Source organism: Festucalex cinctus, chromosome 21 (genome assembly GCF_051991245.1).
Source record: "Festucalex cinctus isolate MCC-2025b chromosome 21, RoL_Fcin_1.0, whole genome shotgun sequence".
NCBI lineage: Eukaryota > Metazoa > Chordata > Actinopteri > Syngnathiformes > Syngnathidae > Festucalex > Festucalex cinctus.
Window position 1 is genome coordinate 19,063,527 of NC_135431.1, and position 26,132 is coordinate 19,089,658.

Here is a 26,132-nt window from a genome sequence, read left to right on the forward strand (position 1 = left end):
CCCTTCGACATGAACGGAGATGACATTTTCACCCATGGCCGTCATTGGTTAAAACAAGCGTGTAGAATGTCGCATCGTCCAATCAGCTTGAATTATTGTACAGAATGTCCCGCCTTTTTCCTACAAAATTACTGTGGAGGGGTACCAGATGGATATTACCTATCTGGCTATTGTCAGGTTCGCGCTAGCATCTTTCATACTGAAAGTCAAATAATCACACATTGAAGACAGGACGTAGCTTTTATTTAGACTTTGTAGAGACGTTATATTCATGTACAATAGCAAAGACGGGTAAAATGTCATTGTAATTATTCCATGGGTTTTGGAAAGACAGTCAGTGGGTACATCTAATTTCTCTAATTGCACCCTCCTAGCTCCTCGCTTCACACTCTATTTACATGCTAACACTTCTCACCATAAATTCTCTTAAAAACAACTATTGCTGCATACAAAGTGCTGTACATGGAGTAAAAAATAATAATAATAAATCAGAGACAATTAAAACAATGCATTTAAGATGTGTTTAAAAAAGTAACAGAGAGGGAGCTGGCTAACATTTTTTTTTTTTGAGGTAATTTCCAAAGAGAGGGACCAGCAACGGAAAAAGCTTGATCCCCTCCGAGCCTCCACTGAGTCTTCAGTACCTCAAGTAGCGCCTGGTCCACTGACCTAAGAGTGGAAGAGCTCATAGAGGAAATGTGAGGCGAGACCATTTCAAGATTTAAAAACAAATTAAACTTTTTAAATTAAGAATACCCAAAATTGAAAAAAATATATACTAGCTTTAATCTGGAACAACAGATTGGAAAAAAAAAAGTGTATTCTGTTCACACAAAAAAAATGGACCAGTCTTCTTTTGTGTATGAACTTATATCTTCCATTTCCATTTCACAGCTAACATCGTTGCTCATGCTCGTTACCAAACTTCTGTCTCACATAAACACAGTAAATTAATATTAAAATCAAAGTCGTTCTGTGTTTTTCAATTTCAGATTTTTGATCTGAGCATAAAATTTATGAAATTAGTCTTGTTTTTATGGTAGATTTTTCAACATGATTAACAAAATTATGAGTTATAGTCTTGGTTTTTATTTTCTGATTACCAATTGAAAAATGGAAATTAAAAATAAAATGCTTGGTCTCTTTACCTTCAACGAATCTTTCATGCCATACAGGACAGTTGGGGGAGGTGTGCAGTGGGCGGCTAAAAGTACCTGGAAAGCGGGACGCTGCAGTCGCCATCAAAACATTAAAAGTGGGTTATACAGAGAAGCAAAAAAGGGACTTCCTGTGCGAAGCCAGCATTATGGGACAGTTCGACCATCCCAATATTGTGCATCTTGAAGGAGTAGTGACAAGAGGTAATGTGTGGAACATTTTTGGCATTATATCTTATTAAATTAGCCATTCTGCCTTTATAAGATTTTTCTCAAGTAAACACTATTTGAAATGTTTACAACACATTAAAGACAAAAAAGAGTTTTGTAAATTTTTTTGTGTGGAGTATTTTGTGAACAAACTGTTTTCATTATCTACCCATGCTCTGTTTTTTGTTTTTCAGGAAAACCAGTGATGATCGTGACAGAGTTCATGGAGAACGGCCCATTAGATGCCTTCCTAAGAGTGAGTATCCTGAGTATTCCAAAATCCCAAGAAAGAATAAGGATTGCTTACCGGCTTGTTTTCTCTGCACAGATACATGATGATCAGTTCACAGTTATTCAGTTGGTTGGGATGCTGCGGGGCATAGCAGCAGGAATGAGATATCTTGCCGATATGGGATACGTCCATCGGAATTTGGCTGCTCGAAACATCCTTGTCAACAGCAATCTTGTATGTAAAGTATCTGACTTTGGCCTGTCCAGGATAACAAATGACGATCCTGAAGCTGTCTACTCAACTACCGTAAGTCAATTCAAGTACTTGTCTTTCAGTACACTCCCACTTTTTTTTCTTTTTTTTTCTAAAAAAAAAAAAAAAAAAAAAAAAATAATTAAAATATTTTTCTTTGAGTGGATGTTGATGGAAGGAAGCATGGTGTCAGAGTGGTTAGCACTGGTCAAAAGTGGTCAATATAAAGATTACATAAACACCTTTTTAAACATAATGTGCTTTAATGGGACTGGGTGATATTTTATTATTAATGTAATATTGATAATTATTGATTTTTTTTTTATTTATTTTTTTTACCTATTCAAAATAAGAAAAACTATGACATTGATTCAAGACAAAATTGAAAACTGAACAGATTGAAGCTCAAATTACACAAAAGACAACAATCAAGAGGAACAAAAATACCATTTACAATATCTGGGAGTAAAAATAAATTTCAAGGAATGGATACTGTTTTTGTATACATGGTAATGTGCAATGTTGTTTACATCCATGCTCGCTCAGCAGTGCACATTAAATGCTTCCAAGATACTATCCCAAAGCAGTATTGTTGATCCAATCACATCAGGGGTGTTAGCTCAGGGGCCGCATGGAGGAAAATATGTTACCAAGTGGGCCGCATCAGTAAAATAACGGTATATAACTTAAAAAGGATTGCCGTCAATTATACGCAAATATTCACTATTTGTGTGCCAGCCCTAAATTACGGAGCTCAACTGTAATCATATTGATCCAAAAAATAATACAAATGCAAATGGAACGCGGCAACACTGGGTTATGGACGTGTTAAATCTACCTGTTTTACATATATATTGTTCCCAGAATGCATTGCATGCACAGTTAATGACGTTATAAGGACGCTAATTCTTGTCATATCTATTTGTGTTACCAGTAATTGAATTTGTGTCGTATTTAACACATTTGTCGGTCTATGATTAAAATAATAATAATAATAATAATTAAACAAACTGTAACTTTGTTGTGTGTAAAATAATGACATCCAGGACGATTCCCTGTACAAGTTGCATTGCTCCTCTGAGGACTGCTTGTGAAACTACAAATTTTAGATATTTTGATTGTGATTAATTAGCTGATTAATTAGTCCGACATGACTTTTTTTATTATTTTTTTTTAGTTTTTAGTTTTTAACTTTGCTAAATCATCTTGCGGGCTGGATTAAACCCTTTTGCGGGCCTGCTACGGCCCGCGAGCCTTATTTTTGACACCACTGAATTACATTGTTAAAGGCCCAGTATGCCGGTTTCACTCAGGAAAATGCACTTTTTAAATACAGGATGTACACACTCTCTCAGTCTACACATCTGGGTTTATGTTAATCTTTGGTGGTGATTTTGTCCTAAGGCCCCCCCCCCAGCCTGTATTTTGTCATTTTGTGTTGGCATGTCGCAAACGGGGACTCACTCACAGAAGCTTATGTGTGTGAATGAGTGAGTGAAGAAAAAATAATCCATGCGTGCTTTCAAATTGCCGCGGGAGTGTAGTCACGCAGCCGACACGTTCGCTCGGCCCCGTTTGCGACATGTCATCCCCCGCTCTGGGATTGGCTGGAGGGGTGTAAACACTGTCTTTCCACAGAAACGTCCCACTGTTTACAAAACAAACACAAAATGGCAAAATACAGGCTTGGGGGTCGGGGTTTAGGACAAAATCACTCCCACACGCTATGAAAAGCCCATATGTATAAATTGAAAAGTAGTTAGTTCATTTAAATCCTGTATTTAAAAAGTACATTTTCCTGAGTGAAACCAGCAGACTGCGCCTTTAACCTTGATGTTGTACTTAATCAGTTTAGTATACACAATATAGTCTTATTGTACAGTCAGAGTTTGACTGAATCGACTAGTCATTTGATTGAATTTTAATTTGAATGTTATTTGAAAGTTAGCCCACACTGACCAGGTTGGATACGATTAGAAATTAGCGCAATATAGGGTCAACCGAGGTTGGATGATTTAGGAGCAAATTTAGATGGTTTGGGCATGTCCACTAGAGGAGAGATACTGTGCATATTGGTAGACAGATGGCAGGATGGACCTGCCAGGCAAAACAGCTCATGGAACACCTAAGAAGAGAAGATTGATGCATGTAGTAACATAAGAGTAAACGGTGTTGAGGAAGATGCAGAAGATATTCTTACCCCGGGTTTTCACCGGATGCGGTTGCGGTGCGGTTGCGGTGCGGTGCGTCTTGACTGCGTGCTCCGGACGGGTCAATTTTTTTGTCAATCCACACCGGCTCCGCACAGCTGCGGTCCGGCAGCTCCATCGCCGCCCACTTCCCAACGTGTCTCGCGGGACCGCGCGCGCGCGATCATGTGGCATTTCACAACGACAAACATACAGAAAGTCTCTGCTCAACAGAGAAGCAGAAAGAGAGGTGGACTTCTTTTGATTTAACCTTTTCTTCTTCTTCTGCTATGAGATTCCATGCAGCATCCTTTTTTTGGTTGTCCTTGTAAAGTATATTAATAACGAGAGTCGGGTCAGTGCGGGTCCACTCTTTATTTCTGTCTTCCGCGTCCGGCTGCCGCTCAGTACGGCAAGCGAGACGGGCACAACAAGCAATCGCGAACATCAAACTCACAATACATTACAGTCCTTATAAAAAGGATGTGCCGTGTCATATATTATTTTGTGGTTTTCCACCTCCAATATAAACCTCTCCTCGTCCATGTTTGCTGGTGTCTAAACCGTGAATGAGCACATGGCCCGGCGACGCCCACGTCACGTTTTGCTGAAAAACTTGCGAAATAGGAGCTGGCGAGTGTTTTATTCTGAAAGGTAACCGGAAATTTATTTTGAAACCGCCTCGGTCTTCCTGTCCCGCTCGATGTGTTTTGTGCTAGCTTGCCATTTGCCGGAGGCCTACCGCTGCGGCGTCCGGCAAAAATAGAAAATAGGTCTATCCTTGCGGAAGGCTTGCGGCACGCCGCAGGCCTTCCGCAGTCGACACGCAACGCACCCGCAAGCGGTGTAAACTGCACCATTCGAATGAATGGAATCTAATTGCTTGCGTCGCCGGACCGCACCGCAACCGCACCGCAACCGCACCGCAACCGCATCCGGTGAAAACCCGGGGTTAGATGGAAAAGGATAACTCCTCACAGCATAAACTGAAAAAGAACTGAAAATTCAGCATTCATGTACAATTTCTTGTTGGAACATTGTCACTCACCTATATTTTTCTCAACAGGGTGGAAAAATATCCGTCCGGTGGACTGCTCCAGAAGCCACCCAGTTTCGAAAATTCACCTCTGCAAGTGATGTGTGGAGTTATGGCATCGTCATGTGGGAGGTGATGTCCTTTGGAGAAAGACCATACTGGGACATGTCCAATCAAGATGTGAGTAGCTATCTAAAAATGCTTACTGCTTAAAACGGACATATTATAGAACATTAACTTTTTTAATTGCTTACAAACAAATAATTGGGTCTCTGGAGTGTCTCTTATAAATCAATGGGGTAGATACCACAGACGTCCGACTCCCCGTGCCTGCGTGGGTCGTCTCCGGGTACTCCGGTCTCCTCCCACATTCCAAAGACATGCATGGCAGGTTAATTGGGCGCTCCCAATTGTCACTAGGTGTGCTTGTGTGTGTGTGGATGGTTGTTCGTCTTTGTGTGCCCTGTGATTGCCTGGCAACCAGTTCAGGGTGTACCCCGCCTACTACCCGAAGCCAGCTGGGATCCCCGTGACCCTTGTGAGGAGCAAGCGGTTGAGAAAAAGAATGGAAAGAATTTCAGATGACGTAAAGATTGACAGCGACTCAACATATAGCTACACAATATTTTACTGTAACAAGATTTGTCTGCAATAAACCAGGTAAATTATTTTATATTACCGTACTTTAAAAGAAGACATTGAAAAAAAAGACCGTTTTTTTTTTCTTTTTTTTGTGAACATTATATATCTATGGTAATTTAGGTAACTGATTTAAATAAAATTGCTCTGATTGACTATTTCTTGTTCAATGTTTTATGTAATGCCTGTGAAAAGAGGACTATTGTCAAGGTGCTCCTATTTTTGATTAAACAGGAATTAAACAGCAGGTTTATCTTTTATTCTGACATACCAGCAACCAGAATGGAAGCCTAGTAGTTGATTAGGTATTATAAATAGAAATGACTAATTGGACCGTTGATTGTAATTAAAGCCCCAGTGTGTAGCTCACTACCGCCATCTATCGGTCAAACAAGAGAATGCAATGATTTTAAGCACACGAACTACGGTGTCCCAGAGAGACCATACTTCGCCAGCCTACCACCGATTTCACCAGAACAGAAGCGCAAACGACTTCTGGTATTCCCTCAAGTGATGACGTAAGTGCATTGCATTTGTTAGACATACTGAACAGATCCCTAAATTTGTGATTTAGTAATTTAATTGCACAATTATTTTTTTTGTGGCATTGTTAGGAAATACTGTACTTCAGCTAATGCTAATGGCTATCTCTGTTCATATTTGTTCGTGCAACTAAACCATGCAACAGAGAACATAGTTATGTTATATGTTTTATAGACATTTGGACAATCTCAAAGAGGACGAGGGAGACGATGAGGAAGAGAACGCGGTGTCTGGTAACATACAACTAATTATGTCAGCATGGGGAAAAAAATCCATTCGAGCATGCATGTGAATGGCTCAAAACATACCTTCTCTTGGAATATGTGGTATTTAGATCACATCGTTTGCTGATATGTTTAGTATATCGTACAAAATAATGGTGTTAGCTAAACTACACATCTGCAACTCAGACTCGTAAATTCCTTTTCCCCCCCAGTGTCTTGTTGCTACCAACCACTCAGAAAAGTGCTGCTTACAAAAACATTTGAAACCCTTTACTCAGATATTGATTTGTCACCATGTTGAACAATTTCACCTAATAAATATCACAAAGCAACTTAGGGGCATATTCACAAAGAATGCGCTGCATCCGGTAATAGCGTTAAATATTGCACCACAACTGCACCCGCAGTCTGCGCCCAGTTACCCACCTATTCACTAAGGATATTGCTCTAATCATATACTGGCACAAACACGCCCACAAAACTGACAGCTTGGAGCAAATTTGCACCTGATTTACCACACATGGCAATGGATTTGCGCCAAGAACATGGTTGTTATAGTAACAGTTGCGAGAAAGATGACATTATCAGAAAGCGAGGTTGAACCGAGAGTAAGCTTTTAGAGCACCATTAAGCTGTACAGAGCAGAGAGGACGACAATGACGTCATTCATTCATAAAATACAAATTATTGGTGCGTTCGTTGTTTAAAAATATTTTTCAGAGGTTGGCGTGGGCGTACAGTATGCATCTGGAACGTAAAAATGATCGTAAAATGCCTCCCCCCCCAGCCCGGGTTACGTTATGTGTCCTAAACTAACACGGAAATATTTCCCCCTCTCTCTCTTTTTCTCTCTCTCTCTCGCTCTCCCCTCACGTGATCTGCCGTGGATGTTGTGCTGCAAATGGCAGCAATTCTGTCATGATCGAGATTGCAGCAGTTAATACATGCTTTCCAAAAAACGTTATTTGCGTCACGCAAACGAAGTGTGGCTATTTGCGCTGGCGTTAGTGAATTAGACGCTGCATATCAATGAGTCTCATTTGCATTGGGGTGGGCATATTTTGTGTCAAATCTATGCAAATTACCTCATTTACATACGCGCAAATAACACCGGAGCACAGTGACACAATCTGTTCGGCAGAGCACTTAGTGACGGATTTCCCCATCTGCGCGTGTTTAGTGAATTAGGCGCTCCCTAACTGCTCCATTTTTGCCGGTTAGCGCGGTGCAAAGGCGATGCAAACCTTTAGTGAATAGGCCCCTTAGTTTTGATTGAAGATACAAAAGCTTCCTTGTACTTCGATGTGCAGAAATCTACATGACTTTCACAAATAGTCTTGCTCATGTAATGTGTACTTCATTAACTCAATGACTTTCATTTCATTGTTTGGTACCTCATCTGACATACAATTGTTACACCTTCTTGCAGAGACTCGTACAGGAAATGACCCTGGAGGAACATGAAGATAACCAAGTCCAGCTAATAGACTGACACCAAGGAACACTTTTTGACACATTGCTGGCACATCAGCACCGCCATGGTTTTCCTGTATCTGGATCCCAGACTGCAGTACCTTGGTGGACTTGTAGCAAATAAGTGACACTTTCCCAGATCCTCAAGGACAATACAAAGTTTTGTTTTTTTTTACCTGGCATATAATTATTCCATGTATGCCACTGGTTTGTTGTAGTTTGTATAACTTGTATATTGGTGTGGTGTGTTAATTTGTATATCTACTCTTCTGGAAGCCACAACATGTGTGAAAGCTGATCCGAGGTCAGCGAAGACGCTACTGGTGAAAGAGAAGAAATGCGCTTGCCTTAGCTGCTCGCCTGGCGGGGTGGGCCTGCTGGTGGCGTCTGGGGACAGATCTACCAGTTCCAAATGACTGGAACTAGCCACAATTTACACACGGACATTCAAGAGGAACTGAGCGAGCAGTGTCTGGGATAGTATGGGATGGATGGATAACGATAAAAATCACTGACTATTTTAAATAATATATATGACTGATGCGTTATAGTATTGGGTCGATGGGGACGGGTTTCGAATAAGCCTTCTACGGCTTCTACCCGTCAGCCCTTCTTTCAGATGTCAATGTTGCAAACGCTCTAATGTGTCCAAAAGGAAAAAATGAATAAACCAAACCAAACCAACCATAAAGGTGATATACTCATTGCCTCTGCTTAATGGTATCAGTAAACAATAGAATTCCAAAGGCAGACTCTGTTGTTGCGGGTGACTAAACCACCCAAATCTGGAGACAACTCCCTGAATTCAACAAGGTTGTCCCCTGCCCCATGAGAGAAGAAAAGACTTTAGACCAGGGGTGGCAAACTGCGGTCCTCGAGGGCCAGTGTCCTGCAGGTTTTGTAGATTTCCCTACTCGAAGTGCAGCTGATTCCAATTAACAGGCTCGTTATCAGGTTTCTGCAGAGCTTGCTGATGAGCTGATCATGAATCAGCTGTGTTGAAGAAGGGAAATATTCCAAACCAGCAGGACTGCGGCCCTCGAGGACCGGATCTCGCCACCCCTGCTTTAGACGAAGGGCATGCATTTTTTTCTCTCATTAATTGAAGGTCCATTTATCAGGTCAGGTCACATGTGATAATATTGTCACATTCTGAACGGCCATACTATTAGCAAAACACCTGCGCTTGTATGATCTTGGAAAATGAAGTAACAGTTTGATGGCCACAAATAGTCTCAACCTTACGGAGTTCCCCTACTTTAGACCATGCTTACACTGACGGGAAGGACGCTTAAAAGAGAGTAAGAGAGTTTGACCATCTGTCATTGTTCCTTCTCCCAAAACATGAACCACTCAACAGATGTGTGAAACTCACTGTGAGGATTAGAAGTGTGGCAGTGGGGGCAGACTATTGCACTTCAGCTCAAGTTTGAATTTACAGACTGGAGTGTTTGCCACATTGGACTTTCACACGGACATAAACACATATGCATCTTCTCCCTCTGTCCTGGACTTTAGAAAGAATAACATCAACAATGTCACCACCGTCAAAAGGATGACCAAATTCCCTAAAATATAAAAGTGATGAGCAAAACAGTAACTTAACTCAACTTTGTTTATGTAGCGCTTTCAAAACCAAAAGTTCAAACATTAACTCGTTGATTAATCACAAAACAATTATCGCATTAATTATGTATTAATGAAGATTAATCACACTATTAATTTTGACTGTCGATGAGCCTTTAGCTTGACAGTGAATGTTTGCGTTAAAAGTAGCACTTGGTTGTGTTTGAGCAATAAACATAATTACACTCATTCAAGTAAAGCAGTTAATAAATGCTTGTGTATGACATTCTGAATATTTGTTCTAGTTAAAATATTGGGGTCATTCTTTTTTCTTTTCAAATAATGCAAGTAACTGATTAGAAAAAGAGGACAATGAGTGTGTGCACTGTGCAGTAGATCAAAACATGTTAAAAACATCCTCATAACATTAAATGTCGAAAGAATTGAATTATACACATAACGGGTGCTCTTTAAATTTGGCAGGCAAAAAAATGTTGATCAAAAAGCCTTATATATATAATATATATATATATATATATATATATATATATATATATATATATATATATATATATATATATATATATATATATATACACACACATATATATATATATATATATATATATATATATATATATATATATATATATATATATATATACACACACATATATAATATATATATACACACAGTATATATATATATATATATATATATATATATATATATATATATATATATATATCAAAGGACAGTTTGTTTTTATTTTACCCAGTTGTTAGGTCGGCATTGCATATGAGAATATGGCTGTGTCTTAACATGGCTTGAAATGGATGTGTAACAGAAGGTCAAGCCACTTTTCAATCTCCAGGTCATGAAAGCTCTGGAGGAGAGCTACCATCTTCCAGCTCCTATGGACTGTGCCCCAGGTCTGCATCAGCTTATGTTGGATTGTTGGAAGAAAGACAGAGGAGAACGTCCCAAATTTGATCAGATTGTCAGCATTCTTGACAAGATGATTCGCAACCCCAACACACTAAAAACACCAGTTGGAACCTGTACAAGGTGAGGAACATCAAACATAATCATCACATTTCTTCCTTTTATTGTTGTGCAACTAATTGAAACTGTTGTCTTTGTAGCTGATTTCACGGCTTTAAAATCATAGCAAGTGTTTTCACAATCTCACAAATTTAAAGGAAGGCACCTTTAATTTTACATGTATGGCTTGATTGGCAGTAAATAGTTAGTTTAGCTACGAAACATGCATAAGAGCTGAAGAATACACCCCAATATTGATTTATTTAACTTTTTTCAACATAGAAGTACTTCCGTGTTGGAACGCCCTCAAGTGGTGACGTAACAAGTGTGTATACTCGCTTGGCGAACAGTAGTTCACGCAGACAGAACGACGAGGAAGACACAAACGTCACTTATGCCTTACTGTATTGCAAAATTTTGCAAGGTGTCGTCAAGGAAAAACCCGCGAGGAGCACACTGGTATGTTATCCCCCCCCAAAAAAAGACTATTTGCGTAGAAAATGGCTTGCTAAGTGCTGTCGACCTCCCGGCAAGGACAAGCAGGCGCGGACGTTATGTTTTATTAGCTCGTAAGTTGTTTATACTTCACAAATTGACCATGTTCATAATCTTATTTTAACAAAAAATTTATTGAATGTGTATTAGTGTCATTATCATCGGCATGTGCGACGTACTACATTTGTGTTCTGTCCCGCTGTTCTTCCTGTGGTGCATTCCAGTTTCATTTGCATTTCTATTAATTTCGTTCGGATCCCAACCATTGATAACCAGCCTAGGTAACGGCGTCTCGCATTTCCTTACTTAATTTTGTCTATAAATAAACACGGTTAATACACAACCTTCTTGCAAGCTTTCGTTTACATCATCGGGACGCTACGCAAAAAAAGAAAAAAAAAACAGCTAGGGGAGGTTGGGCGCTGTAACGACGATACATATAATTTTACTATTTTTTTCTTTTTCCTGAAATAGTTTGTCAGTTCCACACGTTTTGCATTGCTCGTGCTGTGTGTCACTTTACCTGTTGGATATTGGTTCCTCCAAGACTTTTCTTCTTCACATCTTTCATCGCAACCAAAGCTATCCTGAGAATGTCTATTTAGTATTGCCATGTTGAATGTCTGATGTTCCAGGATGCAGTTGAGATTGTCCGCAAGGAACCGATCCTCGATTTCTTTTATTTCCAGACAGCACACATTCATTAGCGGATTGTCCATTCCTGCAGCTCCCGCACGAGCACCACTCACACCGCCTGATTCACTCGTTCATTAAAGTTTATTTTGTGCCCGAAAAGACCATCTGGCGCCACAACTTTCACATCCAAGGCAGACTTTCCTTCGGTAGGGTTATTTTGTCGTGTTGGCTCGAAGCGATAAGGTTTAATACTTCCGGGTTTGACGCTAGATGCACGGCTGCGTTTCATAGTGCTTCGATCGTGTAGCGTTTACACACTAGTGACGTAAACATCCGGGTTATTTAGTCACGTGTAACAAACATGCCGGCGTTCGATTCATTTTAACATCGGTTTAAAAGTTATTAAATGTACATAAAAAAATAATCACGTCACCAAATTAATTATTGAAAAAGTAGCAACTTTTTGCTGCTAAAAATGGATCAATAAGTAAAGTGTTCCTTTAAGTGTATTGCAGCGTTGAGTGAGTAACCAAAAGTACTCAAACTCAACTTGGTCCTACTTCTTAATAAAAAAGAAGTTTCCAGGAAACACAAAACTCTTCTGACATAAAATGAAGATAATGTGGCATTCGGTTCTTAATTATTTACATGTCAGTCCATGAACTGTTACTTTGTGGACATTCTTATCAGGTACAGTTGTGTGGCTGTATTGTTCATTGGGCATCTGACTAATGTGAGGGAATACTTTGACTTTGATAAGGCATGATGTCCTATATTATATCATTCCAATATCCTTTGTGAATAGGACATTCAGATGGGGCAAACTGCAGGTGCAAGTCAAGTGCAATTAAAGGTGCTGATAGGACGCTGTTCATTCTTTGTGGATTCTTCCCTTAAATAAGTGCTTCTCAAATAGTGGGGCGGGCCCCCCCAGGGGGGCGCGAGGCTCCATCAAGGGGGCCGCGTTTAACCTCGGGGAACATGCTTTTTTATTTTGATTTTTTTTGTTACTGTCCTAGAATAAAATGCAATTGCACCTCCACTACATTAGGGGGCAGTGACGCTCTCATTATTGGCAGAGTGTGCGCAGGGAGCATTCGCTCGGTGGTGTAGGGCTTTTGTTTGCACTGAGCATGCACGCTTTGCACACAACAAAATAAATAAATAAATAAAAAAAAATAAAAAAAAAATCAACCCAAATTATTTTATATTTTTGTTTTGTAGGTTTAAGTTTTTTTTTTATATTGTGCTTCTGAGTTAATATTGGTGATCAGTTTGAATGCATTATTATTTATTAATTTTATGTAATTTTATTTTTTCGTATCATATGGTTTGACATGGTCAGTCAAAAAATGTTTATAGTTTAATTAAGGATTTAATTTTATTTTTGAATTTCAGATGCACTTTAAATCTTTTCTGTTACAGTTAATAAAGCTATTCTTTGTTGTAAGTTGGTCCATATTTCTCTCTTTTTTTATTCTCTTAAACGTTAATACGGGTACAGTGTTATGCAGAGGTGTGCTTATAACAATTTTATAGACAAATGATATTATTTATAGCCGTGTGGGGGTGTGTGTATGGGGGAGGGGTGTTTTCTTACTAGGGTGGGCATGACAGAAAATAATTGAGAAGCACTGCCTTAAATATAGATGGCAACTGAAGTCACTGTACATGCTTGACCTGATTTTACAGGACTTGAATTTCTAAATATAGTCTATATGTGCGTGTTCTTGTATGTGTGTGTTTGTATATATGTGTGCAGGGGTGTGTGCAAGTGTGTTTGTGTGCGGTTTTCTGAGAAAGAACAAACAAAATACAATTTAATAAGTCAACACAAACAGTCATCAAATTTGCAACAGCTCATCCGTGGGAACCTAGATTTTGGAGCAGGAGGACAAATGATTGTGTCTAGTTGTTTGGGAGATGCTTGTTGGTTATTGTCAAGGTGCTCTTGTGCAAGACATCATTCTCATCCTCATTTTGCAGCTCTTGTTTGCACATCACTTTCCCCCTGAATCTCTCCTTGTATACCTGCATGTGTGTTATGTATCTACGCATATGGTGTGCATCAGGGTTATCCATCCATCCATCCATTTTCTTGACCGCTTATTCGTCACAAGGGTCGCGGAGGGTGCTGGCGCCTATGTCAGCTGGCTCTGGGCAGTAGGCGGGGGACACCCTGGACTGGTTGCCAGACAATCACAGGGCACACAGAGACGAACAACCATCCACACTCATAAGCACACCTAGGGACAATTCGGAGCGCCCAGTTAACCTGCCCTGCATGTCTTTGGAATGTGGGAGGAGACCGGAGTACCCGGAGAAGACCCAGGCGGGCACGGGGAGAACATGCAAACTGCATCAGGGTTATAAATTAGATTTTTCATGATAGTTAGTTGATATTCCGTTTTGACTATTGTTGTGTAAATTCATTTAGTTTTAATTAGTTTTTAGAGGAGGTTTGTTAGTTTCTATTTCTGAAAATAGTTCATCTTAGTTTTAAAAAAAAATCATTTTTAATTTTTTGTGTTTATATATATATATATATATATATATATATATGTATATATTTATATTTATATATATATATGCAGTATTTGTCAGGGGGAATATAAAAGTAGGCGGGACGGTGATCGAGTGGTTAGCACGTCCGCTTCCCAGTTCTGAGGACTCGGGTTCGAGTCCAAGCTCCGGCTTTCCTGGGTGGAATATCGCATGTTCTCCCCGTGCCTGCGTGGGTCTTCTCCGGGTACTCCGGTCTCCTCCCACATTCCAAAGACATGCATGGCAGGTTAATTGTCCCTAGGTTTGCTTGTGTGCGTGGTTGGTTGTTCGTCTCTGTGTGCCCTGTGATTGGCTGGCAACCAGTCCAGGGTGTACCCCGCCTACTGCCCAGAGCCAGATGAGATAGGCTCCAGCACCCCCCGCAACCCTTGTGAGGAATAAGCGGTCAAGAAAATGGATGGATGGATGGACAGTACCCCAAAGTGGCCTGGGCTGCGCGGGACCTTCATAAGCTATCTACTTTAAAAGTTTTTGTTTTTGTTTTCTTTTTACATGAATGCTGAGTGTTTTGTGCCCTGGTGCCAAGTGCTCCAATATTCAGATTCAGATTAAGTTTATTGTCATTACAACACGTGCAACGAAACAGTATAGTGCAATCCTATTCAGCGCAAAGACAAAAATACAGGGGTTTCAAACTATGATTTTAAAAAAAGAAGGTAATTAATATAAATAGATAAAAAGAGCAGCGAAACAGCATTAAAATTGGAATAAAAAAAAAAAAAGAGGACACATCATAAAACACAGACTAAAACAACTACCAGTATCGATATAAAGTGCACAATGAGACAGGTATTGTATATTGCATGGTATATTCAACAATCTTTTGAGAACAAAGGGCTTGAGTGATTTGTCTTTATTTATTCATAGCTCACTGCAGCAAGGTTTTGTTTAAAGTATCATTTTTTCATGGTTTTGAACAAGTTTATTTTTGTGCTCTCATGCACCACGAAAGTTCCTGACAGAATTCTAAAAATATGTTATCCCAGATTAATTGTTAAGAAGTAAATTTCTATAGGTTGGTGGCTCTGTTTATAGTTGTACACTAGACTGACAATTGACTGGGTAAGCTGTTATTGCTGCATTGGTGAAGTTCCGTTTCTGTCTGTGCTTAAGTTGAGTTTATCAGTAGTTGAGGGGCAGCTTGTTTAATGGTGAATATTTGCACTCTTTTTGAAACATTCAGCCACTTTTAATTATTTAAAAAACACAGATGTATTTGGATTTTAATATTCTGTACACCATTGTAACTTCACACCTTACTACCTTTATGTGCTCGTCCACAGATCATTTAATCCATTGTTGAATCAGAGAATACCCTGCGTCAGTGCTTTCCATTCGGTAGAAGAGTGGCTGGTAGCCATCAAGATGGAGCGATACAGAGACAACCTCACAGCAGCTGGCTACATTTCCCTGGAATCTGTGGCCAGAATGTCAATTGAGTAAGTAGAGGGAAATACTTTAAAAAAGCATCTTCCGGCAATTTTTCATGCCGTTTGCATTATGCACTGCCTTTTTCCCGTCTTTTCCAGTCAGTCAATCCTTGATAGTTCAAGTAAACACTTTATTCAATATCTATTTAAAGTTTTTCTACATTTGCAGTTATAAGAGAATGTAAAATTACTTCATCCATCCATTTTGGCACATGCCCAGAATTGGGTCGGAGGGTGTCCTTAATCACTATAAATACTCTTATGACCTTGTAAACTCCTTGAGCTGCCCCCTCACTTGCATTCGGCTGCTATAGGTGTTTATAATTTGGTTTGGTTTAGTTTAGTTTATTCATTTTTTCCTTTCGGACACATTACAGCTTACATCGATCACATCACATCATTTGAAACATTGACATCCGCTGACGGGTAGACGGGTAGAAGCCGATGGCTTATTCGAGACCCTGTGTTGACTCTAACTAGATGAATAAAATTGTTTGCTTGGACTAAAATAAAGACCAAGATGCTAGATTTCTAGTCGACTAAAAGATGACACACAAAAAAAAAACAGATGAGGTTAACTGATAAAAACTAACAAGCCTAAATGAAACTGGACTAAACCTGAGACAAAATTTTAAAATGTCTGATAAAAATTAACACTACTTCTATGGAAGCCCATTCCCGCCTATTTAAAAAAAATAATAATAATAATAATAATAATGAAAAACAATTTTTTTTAAATTAAAAAAAAATAAAAAATTCCCATCCATCCATCCATCCATCATCTACCGCTTATCCGGGGTCGGGTCACGGGGGCAGCAGCTTCATTTAGCAGGGATGCCCAGACTTCCCTCTCCCCGGCCACTTCAACCAGCTCCTCCGGCGGGATCCCAAGGCATTCCCAGGCCAGCCGAGAGACATAGTCTCTCCAGCGTGTCCTGGGTCGTCCCCGGGGCCTCCCGCCGGTGGGACATGCTCGGAACACCTCCCCCGGGAGGCATCCAGGAGGCATCCGAACCAGATGCCCGAGCCACCTCAACTGGTTGCTCTCGACGCGGAGGAGCAGCGGCTCGACCTTCTCACCCTATCTCTAAGGGAGAGCCCGGACACCCTGCGGAATCTCAATTCGGCCGCTTGTATCCGGAATCTTGTTCTTTCGGTTACGACCCACAGCTCGTGACCATAGGTGAGGGTCGGAACGTAGATCGACCGGGAAATCGAGAGCTTCGCCTTTCAACTCAGCTCCTTCTTCACCACAACAGACCGATACAGCGTCCGCATCACTGCAGATGCTGCACTCATCCGCCTGTCGATCTCCCGCTCCATCCTGCCCTCACTCGTGAACAAGACCCCAAGATACTTGAACTCCTCCACTTGGGGCAGGATCTCATCCCCGACCCGAAGACGGCACTCCACCCTTTTCCGACTGAGGACCATAGTCTCGGATTTGGAGGTGCTGATCCTCATCCCAACCGCTTCACACTCGGCTGCAAACCGCTCCAGTGAGAGTTGGAGATCCCGGCTTGATGAAACCAAAATCACCACATCATCTGCAAAGAGCAGAGATGCAATGCGAGGCCACCAAACCGGACTCCCTCGACGCCTCGGCTGCGCCGAGAAATTCTGTCCATGAAAGTTATGAACAGAATCGGTGACAAAGGGCAACCTTGGCGGAGTCCAACCCTCACTGGAAACGAATTCGACTTACTGCCGGCAATGCGGACCAGACTCTGACACCGGTCATACAGAGACCGAACATCCCATATCAGGAGGCCCGGTTCCCCGTACTCCCGAAGCACCGCCCACAGGATTCCCCGAGGGACACGGTCGAACGCCTTCTCCAAATCCACAAAACACATTTAGACTGGATGAGCAAACTCCCATGCACCCTCGAGGATTCTGCCGAGGGTGTAGAACTGGTCCACTGTTCCACGGCCAGGACGAAAACCACACTGCTCCTCCTTAATTTTTTTTTTTATTTTCATTTTTTACAAGTTAGAACAAGAATCCGCCAGTGAAAAAACTTCTTTTTTTTTCTTTTTTTTTACACCGTCAGAAACCGCCAGTGGATTCTTTTTTTTTAAATTATTATTATTTTTTCTCACGTTCGAACGAGAATCCACCAGTGGGAGGGTGGGGGGTTAATGTATCACACTTCCATGCGGCACGTTGCGCCCTCCAGTGGCGAGCAAAGTTTGAAACAGTTATGAAGACCACGTCACACTCAACGAGAATCTAAAAGTCGTCTTTATTAATAAAGCGGGAATGGGTTTCCATACCATGCGGCAAGCCCAAGCCCTCCATCAGATTCAACCACACGTGGATTCAAATTTCAGGCCATTGTTACGTGCTGTCGATGCAGGCTCATCAACCAAAATGAGCGTAATGGCACTCTGAAGAAGAACCGTTGGTCACCCGTCCAGTTTGTGCAACCTTGCTTCAACGTGATGGGCTATTATCGCATATAGGTCTATAACACCACAAATCACATCATTATAATACATGTTGCCAAGTACAATTGTACAATAATTTAATAAAGTCGACTTTTAGATGCTCGTTGAGTGTGACGTGTCTTCATAACTGTTTCAAACTTTGCTCGCCACTGGAGGGCGCAACGTGCCGCACGGAAGTCTGATAGATGTTTTTTTTTTTCCCCTACTGTCGGATTCTCGTTCAAACGTGTTAAAAAAATAAATAAAATTAAAAAAATATATATATATATTTTTTTTTTTTTTTTGCTGGCGGGAATGGGCTTCCATAACTTCACACAGCCAATGCACACAGAAATGTATTTCAATCCCACTTCCAGGCTCCTGGGAGATGATGATTTCACGACGCTATGCGCTGGTCCTAATTGGAAATATGGTCTACGTTCAAGGCAAAACACTACCGCTTTTGTCCGTATGGTGCCGCCGTAATCAATGAAAACTGAAAAGTCTTTTGTGTTGCTTTAACACCATAAAATGGATAGAAATCTGACAAATCATAAGAAGATAGAATTGTGGGGTCGCTTCACAAAATTAAATGCTGCTTAGCTTCTGAAATGATTTCATAAAAATCAAAGAACAGTGTAAAGTATGTTTTATCACAATGTGTTGACAAATGAAAACAAAATTGTGCGATGATTATTGTCTGATTGTCATTATGACAGACGCAAACTTGATCTCTATACTCCAAAATGAACAACTGATGTGTTGTCATGTTTTCCAGGGATATCGTGAGGTTGGGTATTACACTGGAGGACCATCAGAAAAAGCTGATGAGCAGCATTCAGACAATGAGATTTCGGATGCTGCATCTTCACAATATAGGTGTTCAGGTTTGATGACAGCAAATCTATTACCTTAATAGAATATTGTCTGAAATGGCACTTGATTTGAATCAGAATCAATGGACATCTGATATCAGACTCCTGGACTTGCACAGGGAGTGGAAAAAAAAAGAAAAAAAAAAAAAAAAAGATCGTGGGTACCAAGAAGTGGAAGAAATGCAAAAAAAAAAAAAAAAACCCAACAACAGTAGCAATCTGTCTTACTTCCTTATTAATTTTTTTCAAATGAGCTAATGAACACATATCAAATGGACTGAAAACAATGTTTTTGACTTCATGACGGAGTCACCTGCACACTACGGAATGTTTTCTTCTTGCAAAGAACTAAAAGTCAAGTGTAATGGTAGGTTATTTTTTCCTCATTTCTTTGACATGCCATAGAACATAAACAATTCATATTTCCTTCTACTTTGACTTGGAAACAGGGTATATACTCATAATTGTTATATATGGAGGAAACCTCCATTTGCAGCTGCATTTTCTATTGACACATTGGGAGACTATCTGAAACTTCTTGTAAAGCTGAAATACTGTACATTGTTTTGTGTTAAAACACATTTTCAATTGAAATCTTTGTTCAAGTCTGCAACACCAATATTTCTCTGGATACAACTCCATGACTTTTAATACAAAGAAATATATATATATTTTTTTTTAGAGGGCGGGGCAATATTCTGAAAAAAAAAAAAAAAAAACACTTGCAAATTTGCCACTTTATAAAGTAGCAAATTTGCAAGAAAAGAAATCGTAAATTTGACATTTTATAAAGTGGCAAATTTGTGACTACATAAAGTGGCAAATTTGCAAGAAAAGAAATCATAAATTTGCCACTTTATAAAGTAGCAAATTTGCAAGAAAAGAAAGCGTAAATTTGCCACTTTATAAAGTGGCAAATTTGTGACTACATAAAGTGGCAAATTTGCAAGAAAAGAAATCGTAAATTTGCCACTTTATAAAGTAGCAAATTTGCAAGAAAAGAAATCGTAAATTTGTGACTATATAAAGTGGCAAATTTGTTAGAAAAAAGGTCAGAAACATATGACAAAATACACGTAGCATAGCTATAGTCTGATGTGAGGATTCGTTGGCGATTCATGGGACACTGTTTATAAAATGAAAAGGCAGTATGGAGACGGATCATTCTAAATTTAAACTTTACTCATCATACACGGCACTTCCTTCCTGATCCCTTATCAGTAACGTATCACTAACCAGTCAGAAACCAGCATATTTTCGGTAAATGCAAGTGAATGACAGAGAGCAGCAGATTTGACACGTCAACTTAACTACTTGTCCAAAAAAATATCAAAATGTATGAATGTGTAAATAATAATTCTGGAAACATAAATGTATACGTAAATATACATTTTAACAAATAAACTTAAATGCTTAATCCTCTGTGTGTGGACCTTCGCAGAGCGAGGCATCTTTGTCTGTACCCGACGCTTCAAAGAGCGAATGCTTAACATCTTATGGCTAATATCTGCTATCTCCTCATTTGAAAACCCGACTGAAAAGTATTGGCAAAAACCTCCAAGTGGTACGCTACATGTATTTCTCATAATTTTTTTTCTCGCAAATCTGCCACTTTTTAAAGTTGCCAATTTGCCACTTAATAAAGTTTCAAATTTGCTACCTTCTAGAGTCGCAAATTGACATTTTTTTTCTTGCAAATTTGTGAATTTTTTTCTCAGAATATTGCCCCTACCCTCTAATAAATATATATATATATATATATATATATATATATATATATATATATATATATATATATATATATATATATATATATATATATATATGGGGGCCTACTAATACGCCATCATACACTTTGTCAAAGTGGTAATAATATCAGAATTTATCACAAAGACTCACAAAGTCCAATGACCACCTCCCACCCAGTACCTTGTTTTGCCATAATCTTTGCCTAAATGTTGCACAGTTCTGTGTGGGTATTTCAGCTGCAAATCCTGTACCTCTTAAAAATCAGAACAATCGACGTATTACTGCCTTAAAAAGGGGTTTGACATGTAATTATTCTAACAATGTTAAAAAAGTTGTTCTGTGTGATCCAGTTTGAGTGCTTGTCAATTACTGTTGGTTGTTTGTATGTCATACCTGAAACTTGCACTGCAATGACACAGGTTTTATGCTACAAGTGCTAGTGTGCAAAGAAGGAATGAACTAAGCAATAATTACCAGGTTTTAGAAAGATTTCTAAGGTGCTAGTTGTGTGAGCTTAGAGGAGAACACCTTTTAGAAAAGCACCATTTAGTCACTAGAAAGTTTATATTTGTATCCACCAAACATGCTGCCTGATAATCAATATATGGTTGTTGTATTAAAATTGATTGACAAAGAATTTAGCTAAATGGCCAGACATGGATTTTGGTGTTGAACATCTGCAGTGTTCATTCTTTAGAATGCAAATGATGTGAAATGCATAATGAGATGAGATGAAATGTATGATGTGATATGATGTGACTTTGTATAAATAGCCTGTCAGAAAGGAGAAGCTTTATGGCAGATGATGCTGGAAATCCCAATTTGCTACAACCCCTGGCAAAAAATATGGAATCACCAGTCTTGAACGAGCACTCACTCAGACGTTTTATTCTGTAGGTCAAACTCAGATAAAAAGCAAGAAACAGTCGTAAGGTCATTCCAAAGTGCAACATCTTGGCTTTCAGAAACACTAAAAGAAATGAAGAAAAAACATTGTACTGGTCAGTAAATGTTACTTTTATAGAGCAAGTGCAGGGAAGTAAATATGGAATCACTCCATTTTGAGCAGAACATAAGGACACACCCAGTCAATTTCCTTTCCTTAATTGGGCACCTGCCTCAAATTAAATCTGCTCGTTAGTCAGCCGTTAAAAACAGTGCAGTTATCACACCTTGGATGGCTTCTGGACCAAGTGGATTGGCAAGAATCATGGCTCCAATAAGGGATGTCTCTTGAGACCAAAGACAGGATTATCAAACTTCTTGAAGAAGATAACTCTTCATGGTTGCCAAAGATGTGGGCTGTCCACAATCAGCTGTATCGAAGATCTGGACCAAGTACAAACAGCATGGGCAGGTTATTAAAGTCAAGTTTACGGGTAGACCAAGGACGACATCTTAGCGTCAAGACAAACAACTAAAAGGCCATATGTCTTGAAAACAGAAAATGCACAAGACAAATGAAGAAGAAATGGGAAGAAGCTGGAGTCAGTGTATGTGACAGAAGTCTGCAAAATCCCTTCAAGGAAATGGGATTTACACGATTTACAGGAAAGCTGAAAGGAAACCATCAATGACGCTTACACAAAATATAACAAGACTGCAATGGGCTAAGGAGAGGCAATCATGGACTGTGAATGACTGGATGAAGGTTATCTTCAGTGATGAGTCACGAATCTGCATTGGACAAGGTCATGACGCTGGAACTTTTGTTTGGTGTCGTTCCAGTGAGATTTACAAAGAGAAAACATCCAAATTCCCACAGTCCTTGATGATATGGGGCTGCATGTCAGGCAAAGGCACTGGGGAGATGGCTGTGTTTAAATCTTAAATAAATGCACAAGTTTACATTGGCATTTTGGACAGATTTCCTATCCCTTTATTTGAAAAAATGTTTGGGGATGATGAAATCATTTTCCAAGATGCCACAGAGCAAAAACTGTGAAAGCATTCCTTGGAGAAAGACGCATCCAGTCAATGTCATGGCCTGCCAATAATCCAGATCTCAACCCAATTGAAAAGCTGTGGTGGAAATTGAAAAAAAAATGGTCCACAGCAAGGCTCCGACCTGCAAAGATGATCTGGCAACTGCAATCAAAGAGAGTTGGCACCAGATTGATGAAGAATATTGTTTGTCACTCATCAAGTCCATACCTCAGAGACTGCAAACTGTCATAAAAGAGGTGGTGCAAGTAAATACTAGTGATGTTTTGTTTTTTCTTTGTCTGTTTTGTCATTATTCCATATTTTTTTCCCTCAGAGTGGAGTGATTCCATATTTATTTTACTGCACTTGCTCTATAAAAGTAACATTGCGATTGGTTACCTGAGCCCTTGTGATGACATTTTCAGTCGACAACAAGTTGCAAAATATGTTTTTAAAGGTACTAATTGTACGTGAAAAAATAATGAAAGTATCAAATTAATTATAGACAAAATATTAACTTTTTATTTCTATAATGGGCTAAATAAGTGAAGTATCACTTTCAAATAATAAAAGGCTCGCAATATTTGTAATGAATCCAGAATGTATGACATTTTTGTTTTTTTAATTGCATTACAGACAATATAGGACTTCATTACAATATTCTAATTTTCTGAGACAGTCCTGAACCAAATGAAACGTCTGAGTGAGTGCTCGTCCAAGACTGGTGATTCCATAATTTTTGCTAGGGGTTGTAGTTTGCTACCATCGCCGCAAACTTCAAAGGCCAGTTGAGTGTTTACAAAGTCCTGTCTATGAAAGAAAAGCCGTTATTGCACTGACTTTGAGTATCTTTTCAAAAAAAACATATTTTCATTGAATTACTACTTATGTATGAATCAAGCACTGATCACTCAAAAAAAAAAAAAGAGGTAACAGGCAACCCTGCTTTCTTCTGCTGTAGCTCTCTTGCTTTCATATGGAGCATATGAAATGAATTCAAAAGGCATGGAAAATAACCCGATCATAGAGCTGTTTACTTAATTTACTGGAGTTGGATTATGTGGATTTCCTTGTTTATTGGGCCTATAAAATCGAAATAGACGATAAAAATAATACAGAAATCATTCTACTCTAATGGAGGACCAAAACTGGACAAAAAAAAAAGTAAATAAATAAATAATCTGCAGCATAAAAATAAATAAATATGCGAGCAGTGTTTTTATATATTGATTGATATTTAATTATATCTATACATTTGTTTTTGTCTTAATTTCCCCATTTATTTTTTTACATTTTTTTTAACTTTTGTTTTTTATTTTTGTTTGTTTGTTGAACATATAAACAAGTAGCAGAAAAAGATAAATACAAATTTAAAAGGAAAGACAAAACTTTTTCAATTGGTCACAGTTTACATGTTCGAAATGTGTGAATACATGTATATATATATATATATATATATATATATATATATATATATATATATATATATATAACCCGCTCTGGCAAAAGGGTCTGCATGTCGACAGGATCAATCTAGAGATATGGGCAATATTGGACAGTTGGACTTTATTTATCCATTTTGAGATTTCTCCACAAATAGCCTCCTTGAGGTGTTTAGTTTCATTTCCAAGCAGTACAAAAGTCAAAATTGTAATAGAAGTGTTTGAAAATAAGCAATTATTAGACAGTATACCTCATAACTAGGGGGTGTGTTTTTAGCCCCGCTTCTTGCGCAACTGTTTAGGAACAACCCGAATTTCCGAGCCTCAAACGTGATTCACAAATGATTTAGATAAATGTGAGGATAAGCGGCTCTGCTAATGGATGGATGGATGGACATAGCAACCAAAAAAGTTGAAATACACAATTCAGCACGAAGTGAAAAGAACAGTCATTCCTACCTTGGAGCAGAAGCTATGTTGTCATTGGTCCCGGGTACCGGCGAATTGTCATCCCATAACAGAGATATTCTCCAGGATGTCTTTCTTAATGAATCGTTTTTTACTTTTAATTCAAATTATTGCATTCACACAGTAAACCATGTCGAACTCTAAGGGGGGGAGCTTCCATGCGGAGCAGGCTACTCTGCTCCTTCACTCAGACCGAGTGGGGAATTAAAGTTGTGACATGCGCCAGTGCCTTGTATGTATTGTAGACTAAAGTAATAATGTATTGTAAATAATAATGTAATGTTTTGATCACTTGTCGATGTTGGCTATTTCATACAATGCCGGACACGCCACTTCTTCGATGTGTCAAAAATGAACCTTCTGCCTGCATACGTGGCAAATATCACTACTCATTTTCACTTATGCTCTTTAAAGTGGGATGACATGAAAATAAAAATAAGCTATGAATAATGAAACTTGAAGATGAAAAATGGTCCTTTCAAAAGAGTCACAATGACACCCGCCCCAAAATGCACACAGGCTATATTGGCTTGTAAATACAACAGTTTAGTGTCCCTCGTGTATTACTTGGAATGGGGGTGGTGGGACAAAACAAAACAATTTTCATTTTCTTCATGTGACCAAAAGCATTTGAGACATCACATACATGATAAGTTATCAATAAAACACTATTCACAGGCCACATCAAAGGGCAAATAATATTTTAATTGACACAAAACTATTAAATCAAATTTCCCATTGTTGTAATTTGACCTCATTTACGCAAGAAAATACCACAAGGAGCAACAATAAAATAAGCAAACTTTGGCTGATGCTTAAGAAGATTAATTGAAGCTGAATGTGATCTTCAAAGTTGAGGCTGATTTCATCTCTTGAGAGGTCAAACTTCCAAAACATTTAAAGGGTTCAAATCTCAGACGATGACCTTGCCTGCTACTGGAATTGACTTCCCACTGATATTTTAACATATGCTGAAAATTTCAGGTTCATATCTTTTTCCTAAGGCACTGGTTGCTATTATTGACATTTGTTCATTCAAGATGCAAGTACCAAAACTTTCAACTCCATCCATCCATATTCTGTACCACATACTCCTCACAAGAGTCGCGGGGGTGCTGGAGCCTATCCCAGCCGGCTTGGGCAGTAGGCAGGGGACACCCTGAACTGCTTGCCAGCCAATCGCAGAACTTTCAACTCCTTTTTCTCAAAACTTCAACCTTCCAACATTAAAACTGCTGTAACTTTGTCAATTTTTGAGGTACATCCATGTATTATATATCATTTTAAAGCAGTGGTGTCAAACATATGGCCCGCGGGCCGGAGCAGGCCCGCAAAGGGTTTAATCCGGCCCGTGAGATAATTTTGTAAAGTTAAAAAAACAACTAAATTGTAATGTCAGACAAATTAATCAGCCGGCCACAATCAAAACGAATAAAATTGTTACACAAGCAGTCCTCAGATAAGCAATGCAATTTGTACGGGGGAATCGTCCGGGGGGCGGCACGGTGATCGAGTGGTTAGCACGTCCGCCTCCCAGTTCTGAGGTCTCCG

General features: G+C 39.2%; 1 protein-coding gene across 10 annotated transcripts in view; it reads left to right on the top strand.

The window, feature by feature from the left end:
* Window positions 1-20,719, top strand: part of epha7 (eph receptor A7) — a 142,783-nt gene extending 122,064 nt beyond the window's left edge. For 5 of the 10 annotated variants that reach the window (XM_077510065.1, XM_077510067.1, XM_077510069.1 and 2 more), the window contains 7 exons: window positions 1,176-1,361; window positions 1,562-1,623; window positions 1,696-1,905; window positions 5,107-5,256; window positions 10,397-10,590; window positions 15,546-15,701; window positions 18,900-20,719. In XM_077510065.1, the coding sequence (XP_077366191.1) occupies window positions 1,176-1,361; window positions 1,562-1,623; window positions 1,696-1,905; window positions 5,107-5,256; window positions 10,397-10,590; window positions 15,546-15,701; window positions 18,900-19,014 (1,073 nt within the window). In that variant the 3' untranslated portion in view covers window positions 19,015-20,719. Of the gene's footprint in view, window positions 1-1,175; window positions 1,362-1,561; window positions 1,624-1,695; window positions 1,906-5,106; window positions 6,492-7,911; window positions 8,930-10,396; window positions 10,591-15,545; window positions 15,706-18,899 lie in introns of those variants that run through there. The other 5 variants (XM_077510070.1, XM_077510073.1, XR_013281120.1 and 2 more) reach the window with 4 other exon arrangements.
* The last annotated feature ends 5,413 nt before the right edge of the window (window positions 20,720-26,132 follow it).